General features: G+C 41.5%; 1 protein-coding gene across 1 annotated transcript in view; it reads right to left on the bottom strand.

Annotated features, from left to right (window-relative positions):
* Positions 1–22519, bottom strand: part of LOC138316737 (CD109 antigen-like) — a 491941-nt gene that overhangs the window by 94592 nt on the left and 374830 nt on the right. Inside the window, exons 18-20 of the mRNA XM_069258397.1 lie at positions 19410–19559; positions 10604–10765; positions 7832–7877 (exon numbers count right to left, since the gene is read on the bottom strand). Of these exons, the coding sequence (XP_069114498.1) occupies positions 7832–7877; positions 10604–10765; positions 19410–19559 (358 nt within the window). The remainder of the gene's footprint in view (positions 1–7831; positions 7878–10603; positions 10766–19409; positions 19560–22519) is intronic.

Genomic DNA, 22519 nt, shown 5'->3' with positions numbered 1-22519 from the left:
CTGAGGTATATTCATGTTGTGTCCCCTTGTATAGTGGAACTGTTGCCCTTTTTATGGTGCTATATCACTGAAGCATGCCGCCCAAGACACCAAGCAACACACCCCATCCGGTCACATTATACTGACAACGGGGGGACCAGTTGTCCTACTCCCTGTATGCTGAGCGCTAAGCAGGAGCAGAAACTACCACTTTTATAGACTTTGGTGTGTCTCGGCCAGGGGACAGAACCCAGAGCCTTCCTCACAAGGGTGAACACTCAACTCAAGGCCATAAGTGAGGCGGTGCCAAGGGAGGCATTAGAAAAGATAAAGTCAGTTAGGAAGAAGAGAAAAGATAAGATCCTAAATTTAGTCACCTTTTACGATCATGCAATAGGGGCAGCAGGTACAATTCTAACGCCCTACCTGCAGGGCCAATGTTTGTATGTGTAGGAACCTATCACTCATTTATGTTTGTGTGTGTAGGAACCTATCATTCATTTGTGTTTCTATGTGTGGGAAACTATCATTCATTTATGTTTGTATGTGTAGGAAACTATCACTCATTTTTATTGTTTATGTGGGTAAGTTTTATCATTTATGTTTGATATTGTAGGAAAATATGTAGGTAACCTCCAATAAAGTAATAACATCATTCATTATGGTTGTAGGTTACTAATTATTTGTTATGTTTATGTGCTAAATATAACCAGATAGATAATGTTTCTCTATGTAGGTAACTTTTACATATTATCATGGTTATATAATAAGTAACAGAGTAGGTTATTTTTACATATTTATCATGGTTTTATAACAAGGGCCCAATGGGCCCGAATCACTCACCTGCAATCTGGTAATCATGCATGGTTAATACTTAACAAATAGAGTAAATAAGAATATATATCATCCCTAACCACATTAGAGGCTCCTATGCCTCTTCGTTATTAAAAAAGAAGTCATTTAAAGATTTCAGCCTATTTGACCCCTGTGACCTTGAATGAAGATCAAGGTCATTCTTTTGAACAAACTTGATACCCCTTGATCCAAGCATGCCACAAGCCCAATATCAGGTCCCTATGCCTTTTGGTTTTTAAGAAGAAGTCTTTTAAATATTTTAGCCTATTTGACTCCTGTGACCTGGAATAAAGGTCAAGGTCATTCATTTTAACAAACTTGGTAGCCCTTGATCCCAGCATGTCACATGCCCAATATCAAGTACCTAGGCCTCTTGGTTATTAAGAAGAAGTCTTTTAAATATTTTCACCTATTTGACCCCTGTGACCTTGAATAAAGGTCAAGGGCATTTATATGAACAAGCTTGGTAGTCTTCTATTCCAGCAGGCCAAATGCCTAATATCAGGTCTCTAGCCCTCTTGGTTATTAAGGAAAAGTCGTTTAAAGCTTTTAGCCTATTTGACCCTTGTGACCTTGAATGAAGGTCAAGGTCATTTATACTAGCAGGCCACATATGCCTAATATCAGGTCTCTAGCCCTCTTGGTTATTAAGGAGAAGTTGTTTAAAGCTTTTATCCTATTTGACCCTTGTGACCTTGAATGAAGGTCAATAAGGTCATTTATTTGAACAAACTTGGTAGCCCTTGATCCCAGCATGTCACAGGCCCAATATCAGGTACCTAGGCCTCTTGGTTATTAAGAAGAAGTTGTTTAAAGATTTTAGCCTTTTTGACTCCTGTGACCTTGAATGAAGATCAAGGTCATTCATTTGAACAAGCTAAGTAGCCCTTTATCCCAGTATGTTACATGCCAAATATCAGGTCTCTAGGCCTCTTGGTTATGAAGCAGAAGTCTTAACAAGATATTTCAGCCTATTTGACCCCTGTGACCTTGAATGAAGTGGATGTGGAGGAGGTGGGGCAAATGTAGAGGATGTGGAGGAGGTGGGCCAAAGGTAGAGGATGTCGAGGAGGAGGGGCCAAGGCAGAGAATGTGGCGGAGGAGGAGGATGGGCAAATGTAGAGGATGTGGTGGAGGAGATGCAAAGGTAGCTGATGTAGAAGAGGAGGAGGCCAAAGGAAGAGGATGTGGAGGAGGGGGCCAAAGAAAGATGATGTGGAGGAGGGGCCAAAGGAAGAGAATGTGGTAGAGGAGGGAACCAAAGACAGAGGATGTGGAAGACGAGGGGCAAAGATAGAAGATGTGAAGGAGGAGGGGCAAAAGTAGAGAATGTAGAGAAGGAGGCCAAAGATAGAGGATGTTGAGGAGGAGATGGCCAAAGGAAGAGAACGTGGAGGAGGAGGGGGGCATAGGTAGATGATGTGGAGGAGGAAGGGCAAATGTAGAGGATGTAGAGGAGGGGTGGAAGGAAGAGGAAGTGAAAGAGGAGGGGCAAAGATAGAGGATATGGAGGAGTAGGAGGAGGCCAAAGGAAGAGGATGTGGAGGAGGAGTGGGCCAAACAAAGATGATGTGGAGGAGGAAGGGCAAATGTAGAGGATGTAGAGGAGGGGTGGAAGGAAGAGGAAGTGAAAGAGGAGGGGCAAAGATAGAGGATATGGAGGAGTAGGAGGAGGCCAAAGGAAGAGGATGTAGAGGAGGGGTGGAAGGAAGAGGAAGTGGAGAGGAGGGGCAAAGATAGAGGATATGAGAGGAGGTAGGAGGAGGCCAAAGAAGAGGATGTGGAGGAGGAGGAGGAGGAAGGCAAAGTAGAGAGGAGGAGGAGGCCAAAGAAGAGGATGTGGAGGAGGGAGCGGGCCAAACAAAACAAAGAGGATGTGGAAGAGGAGGGGCAAATATAGAGGATGTGGAGGAGGAGGGGCAAAGGTAGAGAATGTGGAGGAAGGGCAAAGGTAGAGGAGGAGGAGTAGGAGGGGCAAAGATAGAGGAGGAGGGGGCAAAAGGCAGCAAATGTGGAGGAGGAAAGCCAAAGGAAGAGGATGTGGAGGAGGAGGCCAAAGGAAGAGGATGTGGAGGAGGAGGCCAAAGGAAGAGGATGTGGAGGAGGAGGCCAAAGGAAGAGGATGTGGAGGAGGAGGCCAAAGGAAGAGGATGTGGAGGAGGAGGCCAAAGGAAGAGGATGTGGAGGAGGAGGCCAAAGGAAGAGGATGTAGAGGAGGAGCAGGAGGGGGCCAAAGGCAGCAAATGTTGTGGAGGAGTGTCAAAGGAAGATGTTGTGGAGAAGGAGTGGCAAAGGCAGAGGATGTGGAGGATGAGGAGGAGGGGGGGGCCAAAGGAAGATATTTGGTATGATATTGTTCGTTATAACAAATAATAGTTGTCTGTCTGTGGGAGCAGTTTCACTTCGCAATAGTTTGTAGTAAACAAAGAAATGGTACAGCAGGTTACAGAACTACTGCACTTAGCCACCATATCAACACAAATTTTTAATTTTTAAAGACATTTTCACAACTGCTCACACAGAGTCTATATGTTATTGATTTGATCTCTTATTTCCAGGAAAAGGGTGCGCCGACCCTCTTTACAGGGAAGAAGTTAATGCTGTCCACAGTTTCTCCTGTTTTGTACAATGCACCATAGCAACAGTACTATAATGAAAGCTTAAGTAAAACTAGAGAAATTTATTTATATTCTGACGTAATTTTAATAATTTTTAGATCACACGTAGTATTATTGAATGGTCATTTCAGAAAGTAATCAGCGGACAAATTTTTATATATCCATGTAAATCATTGAAAATATGAGTAAAAATATTTAATGCGTGATCTGTAAACACACTGTGATGATGTTAACATCGTCGTCAGATGCCATGATGTGAATGTTAACATGACGTCGTCAGATGCCATCGTGATGTGAACATGATGTACATGAGTGCCATCGTGATGACATGATGAAATACGTCGTCAGATGCCATGATGGAAAGAGTTAAATGACGTCGTCAGATGCCATCGTGATGTGAACATGATGTTAACATGACGTCGTCAGATGCCATCGTGATGTGAACATGATGTTAACATGACGTCGTCAGATGCCATCGTGATGTGAACATGATGAACATGACGTCGTCAGATGCCATCGTGATGTGAACATGATGTTAACATGACGTCGTCAGATGCCATCGTGATGTGAACATGATGTTAACATGAGTCGTCAGATGCCATCGTGATGTGAACATGATGTTAACATGACGTCGTCAGATGCCATCGTGATGTGAACATGATGTTAACATGACGTCGTCAGATGCCATCGTGATGTGAACTCAGATGCCATCGTGATGATGAATGATGCGCACAACATTGTATCTTTGTAACTTGATATCTGAATGATTGGCAGCATTAACTCCCATGCTAAAGGGGGAGGGGGACTGTTACTCCGACAGAAAGGGGGAGAGGGACTGTTACTCCCACAGAAAGGGGGGGGACTGTTACTCCAACAGAAAGGGGGAGGGGGACTGTTACTCCGACAGAAAGGGGGAGAGGGACTGTTACTCCCACAGAAAGGCGGGGGGGGGGGGGGGACTGTTACTCCAACAGAAAGGGGGAGGGGGACTGTTACTCCCACAGAAAGGGGGAGGGGCACTAGCTGTTACCTTCACAGAAAGGGGGAGGGGCACTAATCAATAACAGAGTAAGGTTCAATGTTTTTGTATAGCTTACTAGGTATTTTTATATTAACAAGAGCTGTTGGAGAACAGCAAAGCTCGCCTATTCAGAAGAAGTTGATGTTCAAGTATTTACTATTTAAAAATATTAAGCAGTGCCCTCAGTCTATATCATTTTGTCTTCTTTTGCAGTGTAAATTTTTTTATGGTAAACACAGACAATGTTATGAGTCACATTAGGAAAATAAAATCATAAACATTTATGATGACTTATGCTTAAACAATTGACAAAACAGAAACTTGCTCAAAAACTTTAACGTGAAATGGGACGCCAACGCTGACACCGACGCCGACGCCGACGCCGGGGTGACAACATTAGCTCCCCCTATTCTTCGAATAGGCGAGCTAAGAAGTTTTTATATATATATATATTTTAATGTTATCCTGGCTTTATGTGGATATCTTTTCTTTGTGGCCACGGTTTATTTTCTGCTGATGTATGTTCGCGTGATGATCATGTTTGTGGCCGAATTTGGTTACAATTCATGCAGAACTCTAACATAAGTAGCGATTTATAGGATTTACCTCTACTTCCCCTATTGGGCCCCGCCCCTCCTGCTCCCGGGGGGTCAGAGCCAAAATTGATACAGTTCTGTTCCCCTTCTCCCAAGGATGTTTGTGGCCAAATTTGGTTACAATACATGCAGAACTCTAGGACAAGTAGCGATTTATAGGATTATCTCTATTGTCCCTATTGGGCCCCGCCCCTCCTGCCCAGGGACAGAGCCAAAATTTATTTCAGTTCTTTTCCCCTTCCTCAAAGGATGTTTGTGGCCGAATTTGGTTACAATCCATGCAGAACTCTAGGACAAGTAGCGATTTATAGGAATTACCTCAATTTCCACTATTGGGCCCCGCCCCTCCTGCCCCCAGGGGATCAGAGCCAAAATTTATACAAGTTCTGTTCCGCTTCCCCCAAGGATGTCTGTGGCCGAATTTGGTTACAATTCATGCAGAACTCTAAGACAAGAAGCGATTTATAGGATTTACCTCTATTTCCACTATTGGGCCCTGCCCCTCCTGCCCCCGGGGGGTCAGAGCCAAAATTTATACAAGTTCTGTTCCGCTTCCCCCAAGAATGTTTGTGGCCAAATTTGGTTACAATTCATGCAGAACTCTAAGACAAGTAGCGATTTATGGGATTTACCTCTTCTGCCCCTATTGAGCCTCGCCCCTCCTGCCCCCGGGTGGTCGGAGCCAAAATTTATACAAGTTCTGTTCCGCTTCCCCTACGGATGTTTGTGACCAAATTTGGTTACAATCCATGCAAAACTCAAGGACAAGTAGCGATTTATAGGATTTACCTCTATTTCCCCTTTTGGGCCCCGCCCCTCCTTCCCCCCTGGGTCAGAGTCAAAATTTATACAAGTTCTGTTTCCCTTCCTTCAAGGATGTTTGTGGTCGAATTTCGAATTTGGTTACAATCCATGCAGAACTCTAGGACAAGTAGCAATTTATAGGATATACCTCTATTTCCACTATTGGGCCCCACCCCTCCTGCCCCCGGGGGGTCAGAGCCAAAATTTATACAAGTTCTGTTCCGCTTCCCCCAAGGATGTTTGTGGCCAAATTTGGTTACAATACATGCAGAACTCTAGGACAAGTAGCAATTTATAGGATATACCTCTATTTCCACTATTGGGCCCCGCCCCTCCTGCCCCCGGGGGTCAGAGCCAAAATTTATACAAGTTCTGTTCCGCTTCCCCCAAGGTGTTTGTGGCCGAATTTGGTTACAATCCATGCAGAACTCTAGGACAAGTAGCAATTTATAGGATATACCTCTATTTCCACTATTGGGCCCCGCCCCTCCTGCCCCCGGGGGGTCAGAGCCAAAATTTATACAGGTTCTATTCCGCTTCCCCCAAGGATGTTTGTGGCCAAATTTGGTTACAATACATGCAGAACTCTAGGACAAGTAGCAATTTATAGGATATACCTCTATTTCCACTATTGGGCCCCGCCCCTCCTGCCCCCGGGGGGTCAGAGCCAAAATTTATACAAGTTCTGTTCCACTTCCCCCAAGGATGTTTGTGGCCAAATTTGGTTACAATTCATGTTGAACTTTAAGACAAGTAGCAATTTGTAGGATTTACCTCTTCTTCCCCTATTTGGCCTTGCCCCTCCTGCCCCCGGGGTATCAAGGTCACTATTTATGCAAAATCTGATCCCCTTCCCCAAAGGATGTTTCTGACCAAATTTGGTTAAAATCCATCAAGTACTTTATGACTAGTAGCGATTTAAAGGAATTATCTCTATTTTCCCTATTGGGCCCAGACCCTCCGGCCCCAGGGGGGTCAGGGTCACCATTTATGCAAAATCTGATCCCCTTCCCCTAATGAAGTTTTTGACCAAATTTGGTTAAAATCCATGCAGAACTCTAGGACAAGTAGCGATTTATAGGCTTTACCTCTATTTCCCCTATTGGGCCCCGCCCCTCCTGCCCCTGGGGGGTCAGAGCCAAAATTTATGCAAGTTCTGTTCCCCCTCCCCAAGGATGTTATTGACCAAATTTGGTTACAATCCATTCAGAACTCTATGACTAGTAGCGATTATAAGGAAATGTTGATGGACGGACGACGGACGCCGCGCCATGGCATAAGCTCACCGGCCCTTCGGGCCAGGTGAGCTAAAAATCAGTTTTTATCTATCAAAAATAAAATGATTGTTCATTGATACATCTGTTCTTTGCTATTCACATCATATAGATCTGAATTAATTTAAAGTTTATTATTCTGTTTTGGGCAGATCTAGCGTTGCATCAGAAAAGTAGGCCTTAATCTAATATAAGTCAACTTGGTACCACAGATCTTACGGTTGTATTCTTTATTGTAGATAATCAAAAATAGGAAAACAGCACTTCAACTATACACCTGTATTAACAAAGAGGGCTCATGGGAAAGTCACTGAAAACAATAGTGTCCAGTCTGTTAACAAAGATATGGCTGATTGGTCACACATTGTGACCAAAGCCATGCCAGGATCAGTGTTTTAGCTATGATAGCATGGTGCCTCGTTGTTCGACACAAGAATGGAAATTTTTGTATGCATTTGTAAGGACAGGATTATAAAATGTATTTGTTTAATTTTGTAGCAAACAAAGTATTCAATTCTGCAGTGTTTAATTTGGTAAGATGAAGACTAGGAAAAACCAGCACATCACAAAATATTTGCCTCATCCAATGCATTCAATTCAAGCGTGTTTGACACACGTAAGATTGAAATTTTGATCAAATGAATCCATAATTATGACTCAGTAATACTCATACATAAGACTCACCTGCATCAGTGATCACGGAGTCAGTCATTAACATCACTCCAGCATCCTGGTAAAATATATATATGTTTGATATAGTTGATGAAAAATTGGTAACAAAATTTTCTATGTAGAACACATATTTTACATATTCAATTTTTGATCTGTTTAGAACTTTACTGAATGAGATCTTAACTAAATCATATTGATAAATAGAAATAAAATCATAAATAGGGGCAATTTTGATATAAAACATATGTACAAAAACTGATAGAAGCGAGGTGACCAAGCTTTTAAAAGACTAAGATTAGTCTTGAAAGAGAGGTAATTCTTTATAGATAAAGTCCTAGAAAGGGAGATAATTATCCATAAAATCTTGGAAAGGGAAGTAATTCTTTATAAAATGTCTTGGGAAGGGAGGTGATTCTTTATATAGATAAAGTCTTGGGTTTGAGTTTTATTAGTTTAACATTCTTTTTACAGCCAGGGTCATGTAAGGATGTGCCGAAGAATAAGATTCCCATGGGCCTTAATGGTCACCTGATATTTGATACAAATTAGTTATGTCATTTACTAGCCAGGATTCTTTTGTTCACGAATCAGGAACATAGATCTAATAGGTCTAAATACAAAGTTTCATTAAACTTGGTGCATATTAACTCACATTATCCTGTTTACAAGGTTCAATAATTAATATCAATAATTATTAATGCAAAGGGCAATAACTGTAAAATTAAGTTAGAGTCGAATCAAGTTGATTTTTTTGAACTTGTTAGAGATGTTTCCAATGTTAGCTTCATACAAAGTTTCATTAAACTCAGATCATATTTACTTAAGTTATTGCATTCACAAGGTCCAATAATAATTATTAGTGCAAAGGCAATAACTCCATAAATTACTGTTGAACCAAGCTGATTTTCAAACTCGTCTGAGATCTTTCCAATGTTAGTCTAAAAACAAAGATTCATTAAGCTCAGTTCATATTTAATCAAGTTATCGTGTTCACAAGGTCAATTAATAATTATTAGTGCAAAGTGCAATAACTCCGTAAATTACAGTTGAATCAAGCTGATTTTCGAACTTGTGCGAAATGTTAGTTTTCTTACACAGTTTCATACAGCTTGATTTATATTTACGGAAGTAATCGCGGTCACAAGGAAATGTTAACGAACAACAGGCAATGGACGATGCACGACGCACTACGACGGACAAAAGACTGCTGGAATAGGTGACCTAAACCCACTGACCAGCGGTCAGTACCTCGCAACTACCCCATATGGGATTCAAACTCGCTACCCAGAGGTGGAGGACTTATGGTAATATGTCAAGACATCTTAACCACTTTGCCACTGCGGCCCCTAAGAGAGATAAAGTATTAGGAATGGAGCTAATTCTTAACAAGGACATAGTCATTCAGATCCCCCGCCAATGGAGATATCAAAGCTGAAGTAAGTTTGATTGTGGAGACTTATGTGTATGAAAAAAAACCCAGGAAAAAGGAAGTTGAGCTAAAGAAAGATGGAGTATAATTCAAGTAGAGCGAGGCTGCAGTTGTTGAATCAGGAATACAACCTTGACATTATATTAGACTATATACACAAAGATGGGTGGAGTTTTGCAAAGTAACATTTACCATGATATTTTCAATGTTTCCATGGTTACAGAAAAAGTGCAAAAAATGAAAACCTAAAAATTGCAAAAGATACTACTAAACCATAAAAAGAATGTGTCTATGAAGTTTCGTGGAAATGTCTCTGCTGGTTTTAGAGTTATGCTACGGAAATTAACCTGCTACAAAAATATGATATTTTCAGCAATGTTTCTATGGTTACAGAAAAAAAGCACAAAAAGTGAAAACCTAAAAATAGCAAAAGGCACTACTAGACCATAAGACCAATGTGTCTATGAAGTTTCATGGAAATATCTCTGCTGGTTTTAGAGTTATGCTCCAGAAACGAACCTGGTACAAAAATATGATATTTTAAGCAATGTTTCCATGGTTACGGAAAAAATGCAAAAAATGAAAACCTAAAAATAGCAAATGGCACTACTAGACCATAAGACCAATGTGTCTATGAAGTTTCATGGAAATATCTCTTCTGGTTTTAGAGTTATGCTCCAGAAACGAACCTGGTACAAAAATATGATATTTTCAGCAATGTTTCCATGGTTACGGAAAAAATTCAAAAAATGAAAACCTAAAAATAGCAAAAGGCACTACTAGACCATAAGACCAATGTGTGTATGAAGTTTTATGGAAATATCTCTACTGGTTTTAGAGTTATGCTCCGGAAACCATTCGTACGAACGGACGGACAGACGGACGGACAGACGGACGGACGGACGGACGGACGGAACGGAACCCATTTGTATATCCCCCGCCAACTTCGTTGGGCGGGGGATAATAAACTCTTAGAAAGGGAGGTAATTCTTTATAAAATGTCTTAAAAAAGGGAGCTAATTCTTTATAAAATGTCATAGAAAGAGGGGTAATTCTTTATAAAGTGTCTTAGAAAGGGAAGTAATTCATTTGAGATAAAGTCTTAGGATTTGAGGTTATTCTTTATGAAGTGTCTTAGGAAGGTAGGTAGTTCTTTAGACATAAGTCTTAGGAAGGGAGGTAATTCTTTATGAAGTGTCTTAGGGAGGGAGGTAGTTCTTTAGACATAATTCTTAGGAAGGGAGGTAATTCTTTATGAAGTGTCTTAGGGAGGGAGGTAGTTCTTTATTAAGTGTCTTAGGAAGGGAGGTAAGTCTTTATAGATAAAATCTTAGGAAGGGAGTTAATTGCTTTACCCTGAGAATACTGGTAGTTGTGACTCCACTGTTACTCATCACCATTTCCACATCTCGCCGTTTACGCCTAAACATGATCTGGGGACATCCTCCACAGCCCCAGTTTGTATCATCATGGTTCGGCTTGGCGATCAGGTCAAAATCCTCCAACGCAGCCAACAGCTATCAATATCATTATAACAAACTATAAATTGTATATATCTTTAACTGTTTTATTATACAAACTGTTATGTAGTGATCAATATAATAGATGTCCTTGCAAAAGAATAAAGAAGTAAAAACAAGTGAACACCAAAATTTCCACAGAAAGTGACGGTTATTTTTTATCATTATGTATATTTGATGAACATATACAGTCTATGTTTCAGAACTCAAAATTAGCTGAGTATTTGTTTCAATGCCTGCAGTACTATAAAAAGTGAAATGTTTAGTCCTAACCAACAAACCAAACAGCGTTTTTTAAATAAACAAGATTAAGTGTAGAAATAAAATACCGTGCTACATACACCAGTGAAGGGTCAATGTAGTGGTTATAACTACATCACCACCATGTTACACCAGTGAAGGGTCAATGTAGTGGTAATAACTACATCACCACTATGTTACACCAGTGTAGGGTCAATGTAGTGGTAATAACTACATCACCACCATGTTACACCAGTGAAGGGTCAATGTAGTGGTAATAACTACATCACCACCATGTTACACCAGTGTAGGGTCAATGTAGTGGTAATAACTACATCACCACCATGTTACACCAGTGAAGGGTCAATGTAGTGGTAATAACTACATCACCACCATGTTACACCAGTGTAGGGTCAATGTAGTGGTAGTTACACAGTGTAGGGTCAATGTAGTGGTATAACTACATCACCACCATGTTACACCAGTGTAGGGTCAATGTAGTGGTAATAACTACATCACCACCATGTTACACCAGTGAAGGGTCAATGTAGTGGTAATAACTACATCACCACCATGTTACACCAGTGTAGGGTCAATGTAGTGGTAATAACTACATCACCGCCATGTTACACCAGTGTAGGGTTGATGTAGTGGTAATAACTACATCACCCCATGTTACACCAGTGTAGGGTCAATGTAGTGGTAATAACTACATCACCACCATGTTACACCAGTGTAGGGTCAATGTAGTGGTAATAACTACATCACCACCATGTTACACCAGTGTAGGGTCAATGTAGTGGTAATAACTACATCACCACCATGTTACACCAGTGTAGGGTTGATGTAGTGGTAATAACTACATCACCACCATGTTACACCAGTGTAGGGTCAATGTAGTGGTAATAACTACATCACCACCATGTTACACCAGTGTAGGGTCAATGTAGTGGTAATAACTACATCACCACCATGTTACACCAGTGTAGGGTCAATGTAGTGGTAATAACTACATCACCACCATGTTACACCAGTGTAGGGTTGATGTAGTGGTAATAACTACATCACCGCCATGTTACACCAGTGTAGGGTTGATGTAGTGGTAATAACTACATCACCACCATGTTACACCAGTGTAGGGTCAATGTAGTGGTAATAACTACATCACCACCATGTTACACCAGTGTAGGGTCAATGTAGTGGTAATAACTACATCACCACCATGTTACACTAGTGTAGGGTCAATGTAGTGGTAATAACTACATCACCACCGCCATGTTACACCAGTGTAGGGTTGAATGTAGTGGTAATAACTACATCACCACCATGTTACACCAGTGTAGGGTCAATGTAGTGGTAATAACTACATCACCACCATGTTACACCAGTGTAGGGTCAATGTAGTGGTAATAACTACATCACCACCATGTTACACCAGTGTAGGGTTGATGTAGTGGTAGTAACTACATCACCGCCATGTTACACCAGTGTAGGGTTGATGTAGTGGTAATAACTACATCACCGCCATGTTACACCAGTGTAGGGTTGATGTAGTGGTAATAACTACATCACCACCATGTTACACCAGTGTAGGGTCAATGTAGTGGTAATAACTACATCACCACCATGTTACACCAGTGTAGGGTCAATGTAGTGGTAATAACTACATCACCACCATGTTACACCAGTGTAGGGTCAATGTAGTGGTAATAACTACATCACCACCATGTTACACCAGTGTAGGGTTGATGTAGTGGTAATAACTACATCACCACCATGTTACACCAGTGTAGGGTCAATGTAGTGGTAATAACTACATCACCGCCATGTTACACCAGTGTAGGGTCAATGTAGTGGTAATAACTACATCACCGCCATGTTACACCAGTGTAGGGTCAATGTAGTGGTAATAACTACATCACCGCCATGTTACACCAGTGTAGGGTCAATGTAGTGGTAATAACTACATCACCACCATGTTACACCAGTGTAGGGTCAATGTAGTGGGTAATAACTACATCACCACCATGTTACACCAGTGTAGGGTCAATGTAGTGGTAATAACTACATCACCGTCATGTTACACCAGTGTAGGGTCAATGTAGTGGTAATAACTACATCACCGCCATGTTACACCAGTGTAGGGTCAATGTAGTGGTAATAACTACATCACCGCCATGTTACACCAGTGTAGGGTTAGTGGTAATAATACATCACCCCATGTTACACCAGTTAGGGTCAATAAATAACACATCATCACCATGTTACACCAGTGTAGGGTCAATGTAGTGGTAATAACTACATCACCGCCATGTTACACCAGTGTAGGGTCAATGTAGTGGTAATAACTACATCACCACCATGTTACACCAGTGTAGGGTCAATGTAGTGGTAATAACTACATCACCGCCATGTTACACACAGTGTAGGGTCAATGTAGTGGTAATAACTACATCACCACCATGTTACACCAGTGTAGGGTCAATGTAGTGGTAATAACTACATCACCACCATGTTACACCAGTGTAGGGTCAATGTAGTGGTAATAACTACATCACCGCCATGTTACACCAGTGTAGGGTTGATGTAGTGGTAATAACTACATCACCACCATGTTACACCAGTGTAAGGTCAATGTAGTGGTAATAACTACATCACCACCATGTTACACCAGTGTAGGGTTGATGTAGTGGTAATAACTACATCACCACCATGTTACACCAGTGTAGGGTCAATGTAGTGGTAATAACTACATCACCACCATGTTACACCAGTGTAGGGTTGATGTAGTGGTAATAACTACATCACCACCATGTTACACCAGTGTAGGTCAATGTAGTGGTAATAACTACATCACCACCATGTTACACCAGTGTAGGGTTGATGTAGTGGTAATAACTACATCACCACCATGTTACACCAGTGTAGGGTCAATGTAGTGGTAATAACTACATCACCACCATGTTACACCAGTGTAGGGTTGATGTAGTGGTAATAACTACATCACCGTCATGTTACACCAGTGTAGGGTTGATGTAGTGGTAATAACTACATCACCACCATGTTACACCAGTGTAGGGTCAATGTAGTGGTAGTAACTACATTACCACCATGTTACACCAGTGTAGGGTCAATGTAGTGGTAATAACTACATCACCGTCATGTTACACCAGTGTAGGGTTGATGTAGTGATAATAACTACATCACCACCATGTTACACCAGTGTAGGGTCAATGTAGTGGTAGTAACTACATTACCACCATGTTACACCAGTGTAGGGTCAATGTAGTGGTAATAACTACATCACCACCATGTTACACCAGTGTAGGGTCAATGTAGTGGTAATAACTACATCACCACCATGTTACACCAGTGTAGGGTTGATGTAGTGGTAATAACTACATCACCACCATGTTACACCAGTGTAGGGTTGATGTAGTGGTAATAACTACATCACCACCATGTTACACCAGTGTAGGGTCAATGTAGTGGTAATAACTACATCACCACCATGTTACACCAGTGTAGGGTCAATGTAGTGGTAATAACTACATCACCACCATGTTACACCAGTGTAGGGTCAATGTAGTGGTAATAACTACATCACCGCCATGTTACACCAGTGTAGGGTCAATGTAGTGGTAATAACTACATCACCGCCATGTTACACCAGTGTAGGGTCAATGTAGTGGTAATATACTACATACCAGTGTAGGGTCATGTAGTGGTAATAACTACATCACCACCATGTTACACCAGTGTAGGGTCAATGTAGTGGTAATAACTACATCACCACCATGTTACACCAGTGTAGGGTTGATGTAGTGGTAGTAACTACATCACCGCCATGTTACATCAGTGTAGGGTTGATGTAGTGGTAATAACTACATCACCGCCATGTTACACCAGTGTAGGGTTGATGTAGTGGTAATAACTACATCACCGCCATGTTACACCAGTCTAGGGTCAATGTAGTGGTAATAACTACATCACCACCATGTTACACCAGTGTAGGGTCAATGTAGTGGTAATAACTACATCACCGCCATGTTACACCAGTGTAGGGTTGATGTAGTGGTAATAACTACATCACCACCATGTTACACCAGTGTAGGGTCAATGTAGTGGTAATAACTACATCACCACCATGTTACACCAGTGTAGGGTCGATGTAGTGGTAGTAACTACATCACCGCCATGTTACACCAGTGTAGGGTTGATGTAGTGGTAATAACTACATCACCACCATGTTACACCAGTGTAGGGTTGATGTAGTGGTAATAACTACATCACCACCATGTTACACCAGTGTAGGGTCAATGTAGTGGTAATAACTACCCACCATGTTACACCAGTGTAGGGTTGATGTAGTGGTAGTAACTACATCACCGCCATGTTACACCAGTGTAGGGTTGATGTAGTGGTAATAACTACATCACCTCCATGTTACACCAGTGTAGGGTTGATGTAGTGGTAATAACTACATCACCACCATGTTACACCAGTGTAGGGTCTACATCACCGCCATGTTACACCAGTGTAGGGTCAATGTAGTGGTAAAAACTACATCACCGTCATGTTACACCAGTGTAGGATCAATGTAGTGGTAATAACTACATCACCGCCATGTTACACCAGTGTAGGATCAATGTAGTGGTAATAACTACATCACCGCCATGTTACACCAGTGTAGGGTTGATGTAGTGGTAATAACTACATCATCACCATGTTACACCAGTGAAGGGTCAATGTAGTGGTAATAACTACATCACCACCATGTTACACCAGTGTAGGGTCGATGTAGTGGTAGTAACTACATCACCGCCATGTTACACCAGTGTAGGGTTGATGTAGTGGTAATAACTACATCACCACCATGTTACACCAGTGTAGGGTTGATGTAGTGGTAATAACTACATCACCACCATGTTACACCAGTGTAGGGTTGATGTAGTGGTAATAACTACATCACCACCATGTTACACCAGTGTAGGGTCAATGTAGTGGTAATAACTACACCACCACCATGTTACACCAGTGTAGGGTCAATGTAGTGGTAATAACTACATCACCACCATGTTACACTAGTGTAGGGTCAATGTAGTGGTAATAACTACATCACCGCCATGTTACACCAGTGTAGGGTCAATGTAGTGGTAATATCTACATCACCAGTGTAGGGTCAATGTAGTGGTAATAACTACATCACCACCATGTTACACCAGTGTAGGGTCAATGTAGTGGTAATAACTACATCACCACCATGTTACACCAGTGTAGGGTTGATGTAGTGGTAGTAACTACATCACCGCCATGTTACACCAGTGTAGGGTTGATGTAGTGGTAATAACTACATCACCGCCATGTTACACCAGTGTAGGGTTGATGTAGTGGTAATAACTACATCACCGCCATGTTACACCAGTCTAGGGTCAATGTAGTGGTAATAACTACATCACCGCCATGTTACACCAGTGTAGGGTCAATGTAGTGGTAATAACTACATCACCTCCATGTTACACCAGTGTAGGGTCAATGTAGTGGTAATAACTACATCACCGCCATGTTACACCAGTGTAGGGTCAATGTAGTGGTAATAACTACATCACCACCATGTTACACCAGTGTAGGGTCAATGTAGTGGTAATAACTACATCACCGCCATGTTACACCAGTGTAGGGTCAATGTAGTGGTAGTAACTACATCACCGCCATGTTACACCAGTGTAGGGTCAATGTTGTGGTAATAACTACATCACCACCATGTTACACCAGTGTAGTGTCAATGTAGTGGTAAAAACTACATCACCGTCATGTTACATCAGTGTAGGGTCAATGTAGTGGTAATAACTACATCACCACCATGTTACACCAGTGTAGGGTCAATGTAGTGGTAATAACTACATCACCGCCATGTTACACCAGTGTAGGGTCTACATCACCGCCATGTTACACCAGTGTAGGGTCAATGTAGTGGTGAAAACTACATCACCGTCATGTTACATCAGTGTAGGGTCAATGTAGTGGTAATAACTACATCACCACCATGTTACACCAGTGTAGGGTCAATGTAGTGGTAATAACTACATCACCGCCATGTTACACCAGTGTAGGGTTGATGTAGTGGTAATAACTACATCACCACCATGTTACACCAGTGAAGGGTCAATGTAGTGGTAATAACTACATCACCACCATGTTACACCAGTGTAGGGTCGATGTAGTGGTAGTAACTACATCACCGCCATGTTACACCAGTGTAGGGTTGATGTAGTGGTAATAACTACATCACCACCATGTTACACCAGTGTAGGGTTGATGTAGTGGTAATAACTACATCACCACCATGTTACACCAGTGTAGGGTCAATGTAGTGGTAATAACTACCCACCATGTTACACCAGTGTAGGGTTGATGTAGTGGTAGGAACTACATCACAGCCATGTTACACCAGTGTAGGGTTGATGTAGTGGTAATAACTACATCACCACCATGTTACACCAGTGTAGGGTCAATGTAGTGGTAATAACTACATCACCACCATGTTACACCAGTGTAGGGTCAATGTAGTGGTAATAACTACCCACCATGTTACACCAGTGTAGGGTTGATGTAGTGGTAATAACTACATCACCACCACGTTACACCAGTGTAGGGTCTACATCACCGCCATGTTACACCAGTGTAGGGTCAATGTAGTGGTAAAAACTACATCACCATCATGTTACACCAGTGTAGGATCAATGTAGTGGTAATAACTACATCACCACCATGTTACACCAGTGTAGGGTCAATGTAGTGGTAATAACTACATCACCGCCATGTTACACCAGTGTAGGGTTGATGTAGTGGTAATAACTACATCACCACCATGTTACACCAGTGAAGGGTCAATGTAGTGGTAATAACTACATCACCACCATGTTACACCAGTGTAGGGTCGATGTAGTGGTAGTAACTACATCACCGCCATGTTACACCAGTGTAGGGTTGATGTAGTGGTAATAACTACATCACCACCATGTTACACCAGTGTAGGGTTGATGTAGTGGTAATAACTACATCACCACCATGTTACACCAGTGTAGGGTCAATGTAGTGGTAATAACTACCCACCATGTTACACCAGTGTAGGGTTGATGTAGTGGTAGTAACTACATCACCGCCATGTTACACCAGTGTAGGGTTGATGTAGTGGTAATAACTACATCACCACCATGTTACACCAGTGTAAGGTCAATGTAGTGGTAATAACTACATCACCACCATGTTACACCAGTGTAGGGTCAATGTAGTGGTAATAACTACCCACCATGTTACACCAGTGTAGGGTTGATGTAGTGGTAATAACTACATCACCACCATGTTACACCAGTGTAGGGTCAATGTAGTGGTAGTAACTACATCACCGCCATGTTACACCAGTGTAGGGACAATGTAGTGGTAATAACTACATCACCACCATGTTACACCAGTGTAAGGTCAATGTAGTGGTAATAACTACATCACCACCATGTTACACCAGTGTAGGGTCAATGTAGTGGTAGTAACTACATCACCACCATGTTACACCAGTGTAGGGTCAATGTAGTGGTAATAACTACATCACCGCCATGTTACACCAGTGTAGGGTCAATGTTGTGGTAATAACTACATCACCAGCGTAGGGTCAATGTTGTGGTAATAACTACATCACCAGTGTAGGGTCAATGTTGTGGTAATAACTACATCACCAGTGTAGGGTCAATGTTGCGGTAATAACTACATCACCAGTGTAGGGTCAATATTGTGGTAATAACTACATCACCAGTGTAGGGTCAATGTTGTGGTAATAACTACATCACCAGTGAAGGGTCAATGTAGTGGTAATAACTACATCACCGCCATGTTACACCAGTGTAGGGTCAATGATGTGGTAATAACTACATCACCAGTGTAGGGTCAATGTTGTTGTAATAACTACATCACCAGTGTAGGGTCAATGTTGTGGTAATAACTACATCACCAGTGTAGGGTCAATGTTGTGGTAATAATGTATGATGTAATTTGCTTCAAAATAGATGTTACTCTGATTGACTAGTCATTTTTAAACAAATACTCGCGAAGGATGTGAATTTATGTTTGATTCCCCTTGTGAATTAAAGCGAAAATCAATACCACCCAAAATATAAGTTATTTACAGTATTTAGCTCTTGTTGAAGATGATCACTTCAACGATTTACTTCATCCTATATTTCAACTGGCCATTTCGAGTTTTATTCTCCAAAACATGAAGTGACAGCAAAGCTGTATCAATGCAGAATTTTCATTTTTAACCATAACAATGTTAAAGACATCCAGGCCGCCCATAAATTTGCTGAAAATTTTAATGAAAAGGAAAAAAAGACCATAAAATAAATACCTGAGGAAGGTCGATTTTATTTGGCTCTCCCAGAAGTGCTGCACTCCTATCGATAGCACCAATGAAGACTACAGAGTTCTGTTCTGCTTCAACGGTCAATGATGCAGTGTCCCCCACCTGTTTGAGGTTACTGTCAAAACGGGCAGTCAGCTGTAACAAAATAGACGGGACATACAAAAATAAATTAAGCAAAATACACCTGTAACATATTAACAATAATGTTAAAACTACAGTTGAAATTGTCTCTAATAAAATACTGGACTGAAAGTAAAGATTAGAGTTCAAGTAATGAATCTTCTCTGTATAATCAGTTATACATATCAAACATCCTAAGTTTTCCAATCAATCCATAGATTTTGAGACAACCATTGATTTTAAAATAATAATAAATTTCAAGTTGTATCCCTATACCTTACCTGGTTTTGTATCCCTACACCTTACCTGGTGTTGTATCCCTATACCTTACCTGGTGTTGTATCCCTATACCTTACCTGGTGTTGTATCCCTATACCTTACCTGGTGTTGTATCCCTATACCTTACCTGGTGTTGTATCCCTATACCTTACCTGGTGTTGTATCCCTATACCTTACCTGGTGTTGTATCTCTATACCTTACCTGGTGTTGTATCCCTATACCTTACCTGGTGTTGTATCCCTATACCTTACCTGGTGTTGTATCCCTATACATTACCTGGTTTTGTATCCCTACACCTTACCTAGTGTTGTATCCCTATACCTTACCTGGTGTTGTATCTCTATACCTTACCTGGTGTTGTATCCCTATACCTTACCTGGTGTTGTATCCCTATACCTTACCTGGTGTTGTATCTCTATACCTTACCTGGTGTTGTATCCCTATACCTTACCTGGTGTTGTATCCCTATACCTTACCTGGTGTTGTATCTCTATACCTTACCTGGTGTTGTATCTATATACCTTACCTGGGGTTGTATCCCTATACCTTACCTGGTGTTGTATCCCTATACCTTACCTGGTGTTGTATCTCTATACCTTACCTGGTGTTGTATCCCTATACCTTACCTGGTGTTGTATCTCTATACCTTACCTGGTGTTGTATCCCTATACCTTACCTGGTGTTGTATCCCTATACCTTACCTGGTGTTGTATTCCTATACCTTACCTGGTGTTGTATCCCTATACCTTACCTGGTGTTGTATCTCTATACCTTACCTGGTTTTGTATCCCTATACCTTACCTGGTGTTGTATCTCTATACCTTACCTGGTGTTGTATCCCTATACCTTACCTGGTGTTGTATCCCTATACCTTACCTGGTGTTGTATCCCTATACCTTACCTGGTGTTGTATCCCTATACCTTACCTGGTGTTGTATCCCTATACCTTACCTGGTGTTGTATCCCTATACCTTACCTGGTGTTGTATCCCTATACCTTACCTGGTGTTGTATCTCTATACCTTACCTGGTTTTGTATCCCTATACCTTACCTGGTGTTGTATCCCTATACCTTACCTGGTGTTGTATCCCTATACCTTACCTGGTGTTGTATCCCTATACCTTACCTGGTGTTGTATCCCTATACCTTACCTGGTGTTGTATCCCTATACCTTACCTGGTGTTGTATCCATATACCTTACCTGGTGTTGTATCCCTATACATTACCTGGTGTTGTATCTCTATACCTTACCTGGTTTTGTATCCCTATACCTTACCTGGTGTTGTATCCCTATACCTTACCTGGTGTTGTATCCCTATACCTTACCTGGTGTTGTATCTCTATACCTTACCTGGTGTTGTATCTCTATACCTTACCTGGTGTTGTATCCCTATACCTTACCTGGTGTTGTATCCATATACCTTACCTGGGGTTGTATCCCTATACCTTACCTGGTGTTGTATCCCTATACCTTACCTGGTGTTGTATCTCTATACCTTACCTGGTGTTGTATCCCTATACCTTACCTGGTGTTGTATCCATATACCTTACCTGGGGTTGTATCCCTATACCTTACCTGGTGTTGTATCCCTATACCTTACCTGGTGTTGTATCTCTATACCTTACCTGGTGTTGTATCCCTATACCTTACCTGGTGTTGTATCTCTATACCTTACCTGGTGTTGTATCCCTATACCTTACCTGGTGTTGTATCCCTATACCTTACCTGGTGTTGTATCCCTATACCTTACCTGGTGTTGTATCTCTATACATTACCTGGTGTTGTATCCCTATACCTTACCTGGTGTTGTATCTCTATACCTTACCTGGTGTTGTATCCCTATACCTTACCTGGTGTTGTATCCCTATACCTTACCTGGTGTTGTATCCCTATACCTTACCTGGTGTTGTATCCCTATACCTTACCTCGTGTTGTATCCCTATACCTTACCTGGTGTTGTATCCCTATACCTTACCTGGTGTTGTATCCCTATACCTTACCTGGTTTTGTATCCATATACCTTACCTGGTGTTGTATCCATATACCTTACCTGGGGTTGTATCCCTATACCTTACCTGGTGTTGTATCCCTATACCTTACCTGGTGTTGTATCCCTATACCTTACCTGGTGTTGTATCCCTATACCTTACCTGGTGTTGTATCCCTATACCTTACCTGGTGTTGTATCCATATACCTTACCTGGTGTTGTATCTCTATACCTTACCTGGTGTTGTATCCCTATACCTTACCTGGTGTTGTATCTCTATACCTTACCTGGTGTTGTATCCCTATACCTTACCTGGTGTTGTATCCCTATACCTTACCTGGGGTTGTATCCCTATACCTTACCTGGTGTTGTATCCCTATACCTTACCTGGTGTTGTATTCCTATACCTTACCTGGTGTTGTATCTCTATACATTACCTGGTGTTGTATCCCTATACCTTACCTGGTGTTGTATCCCTATACCTTACCTGGTGTTGTATCCCTATACCTTACCTGGTGTTGTATCCCTATACCTTACCTGGTGTTGTATCCCTATACCTTACCTGGTGTTGTATCCCTATACCTTACCTGGTGTTGTATCCCTATACCTTACCTGGTGTTGTATCTCTATACATTACCTGGTGTTGTATCTCTATACCTTACCTGGTGTTGTATCCCTATACCTTACCTGGTGTTGTATCTCTATA

The sequence above is a fragment of the Argopecten irradians genome, chromosome 2, assembly GCF_041381155.1.
Source record: "Argopecten irradians isolate NY chromosome 2, Ai_NY, whole genome shotgun sequence".
Lineage (NCBI taxonomy): Eukaryota > Metazoa > Mollusca > Bivalvia > Pectinida > Pectinidae > Argopecten > Argopecten irradians.
The sequence above is the reverse complement of the archived record's forward strand: the minus strand, read 5'-3'. Positions and strand labels throughout refer to the sequence as shown.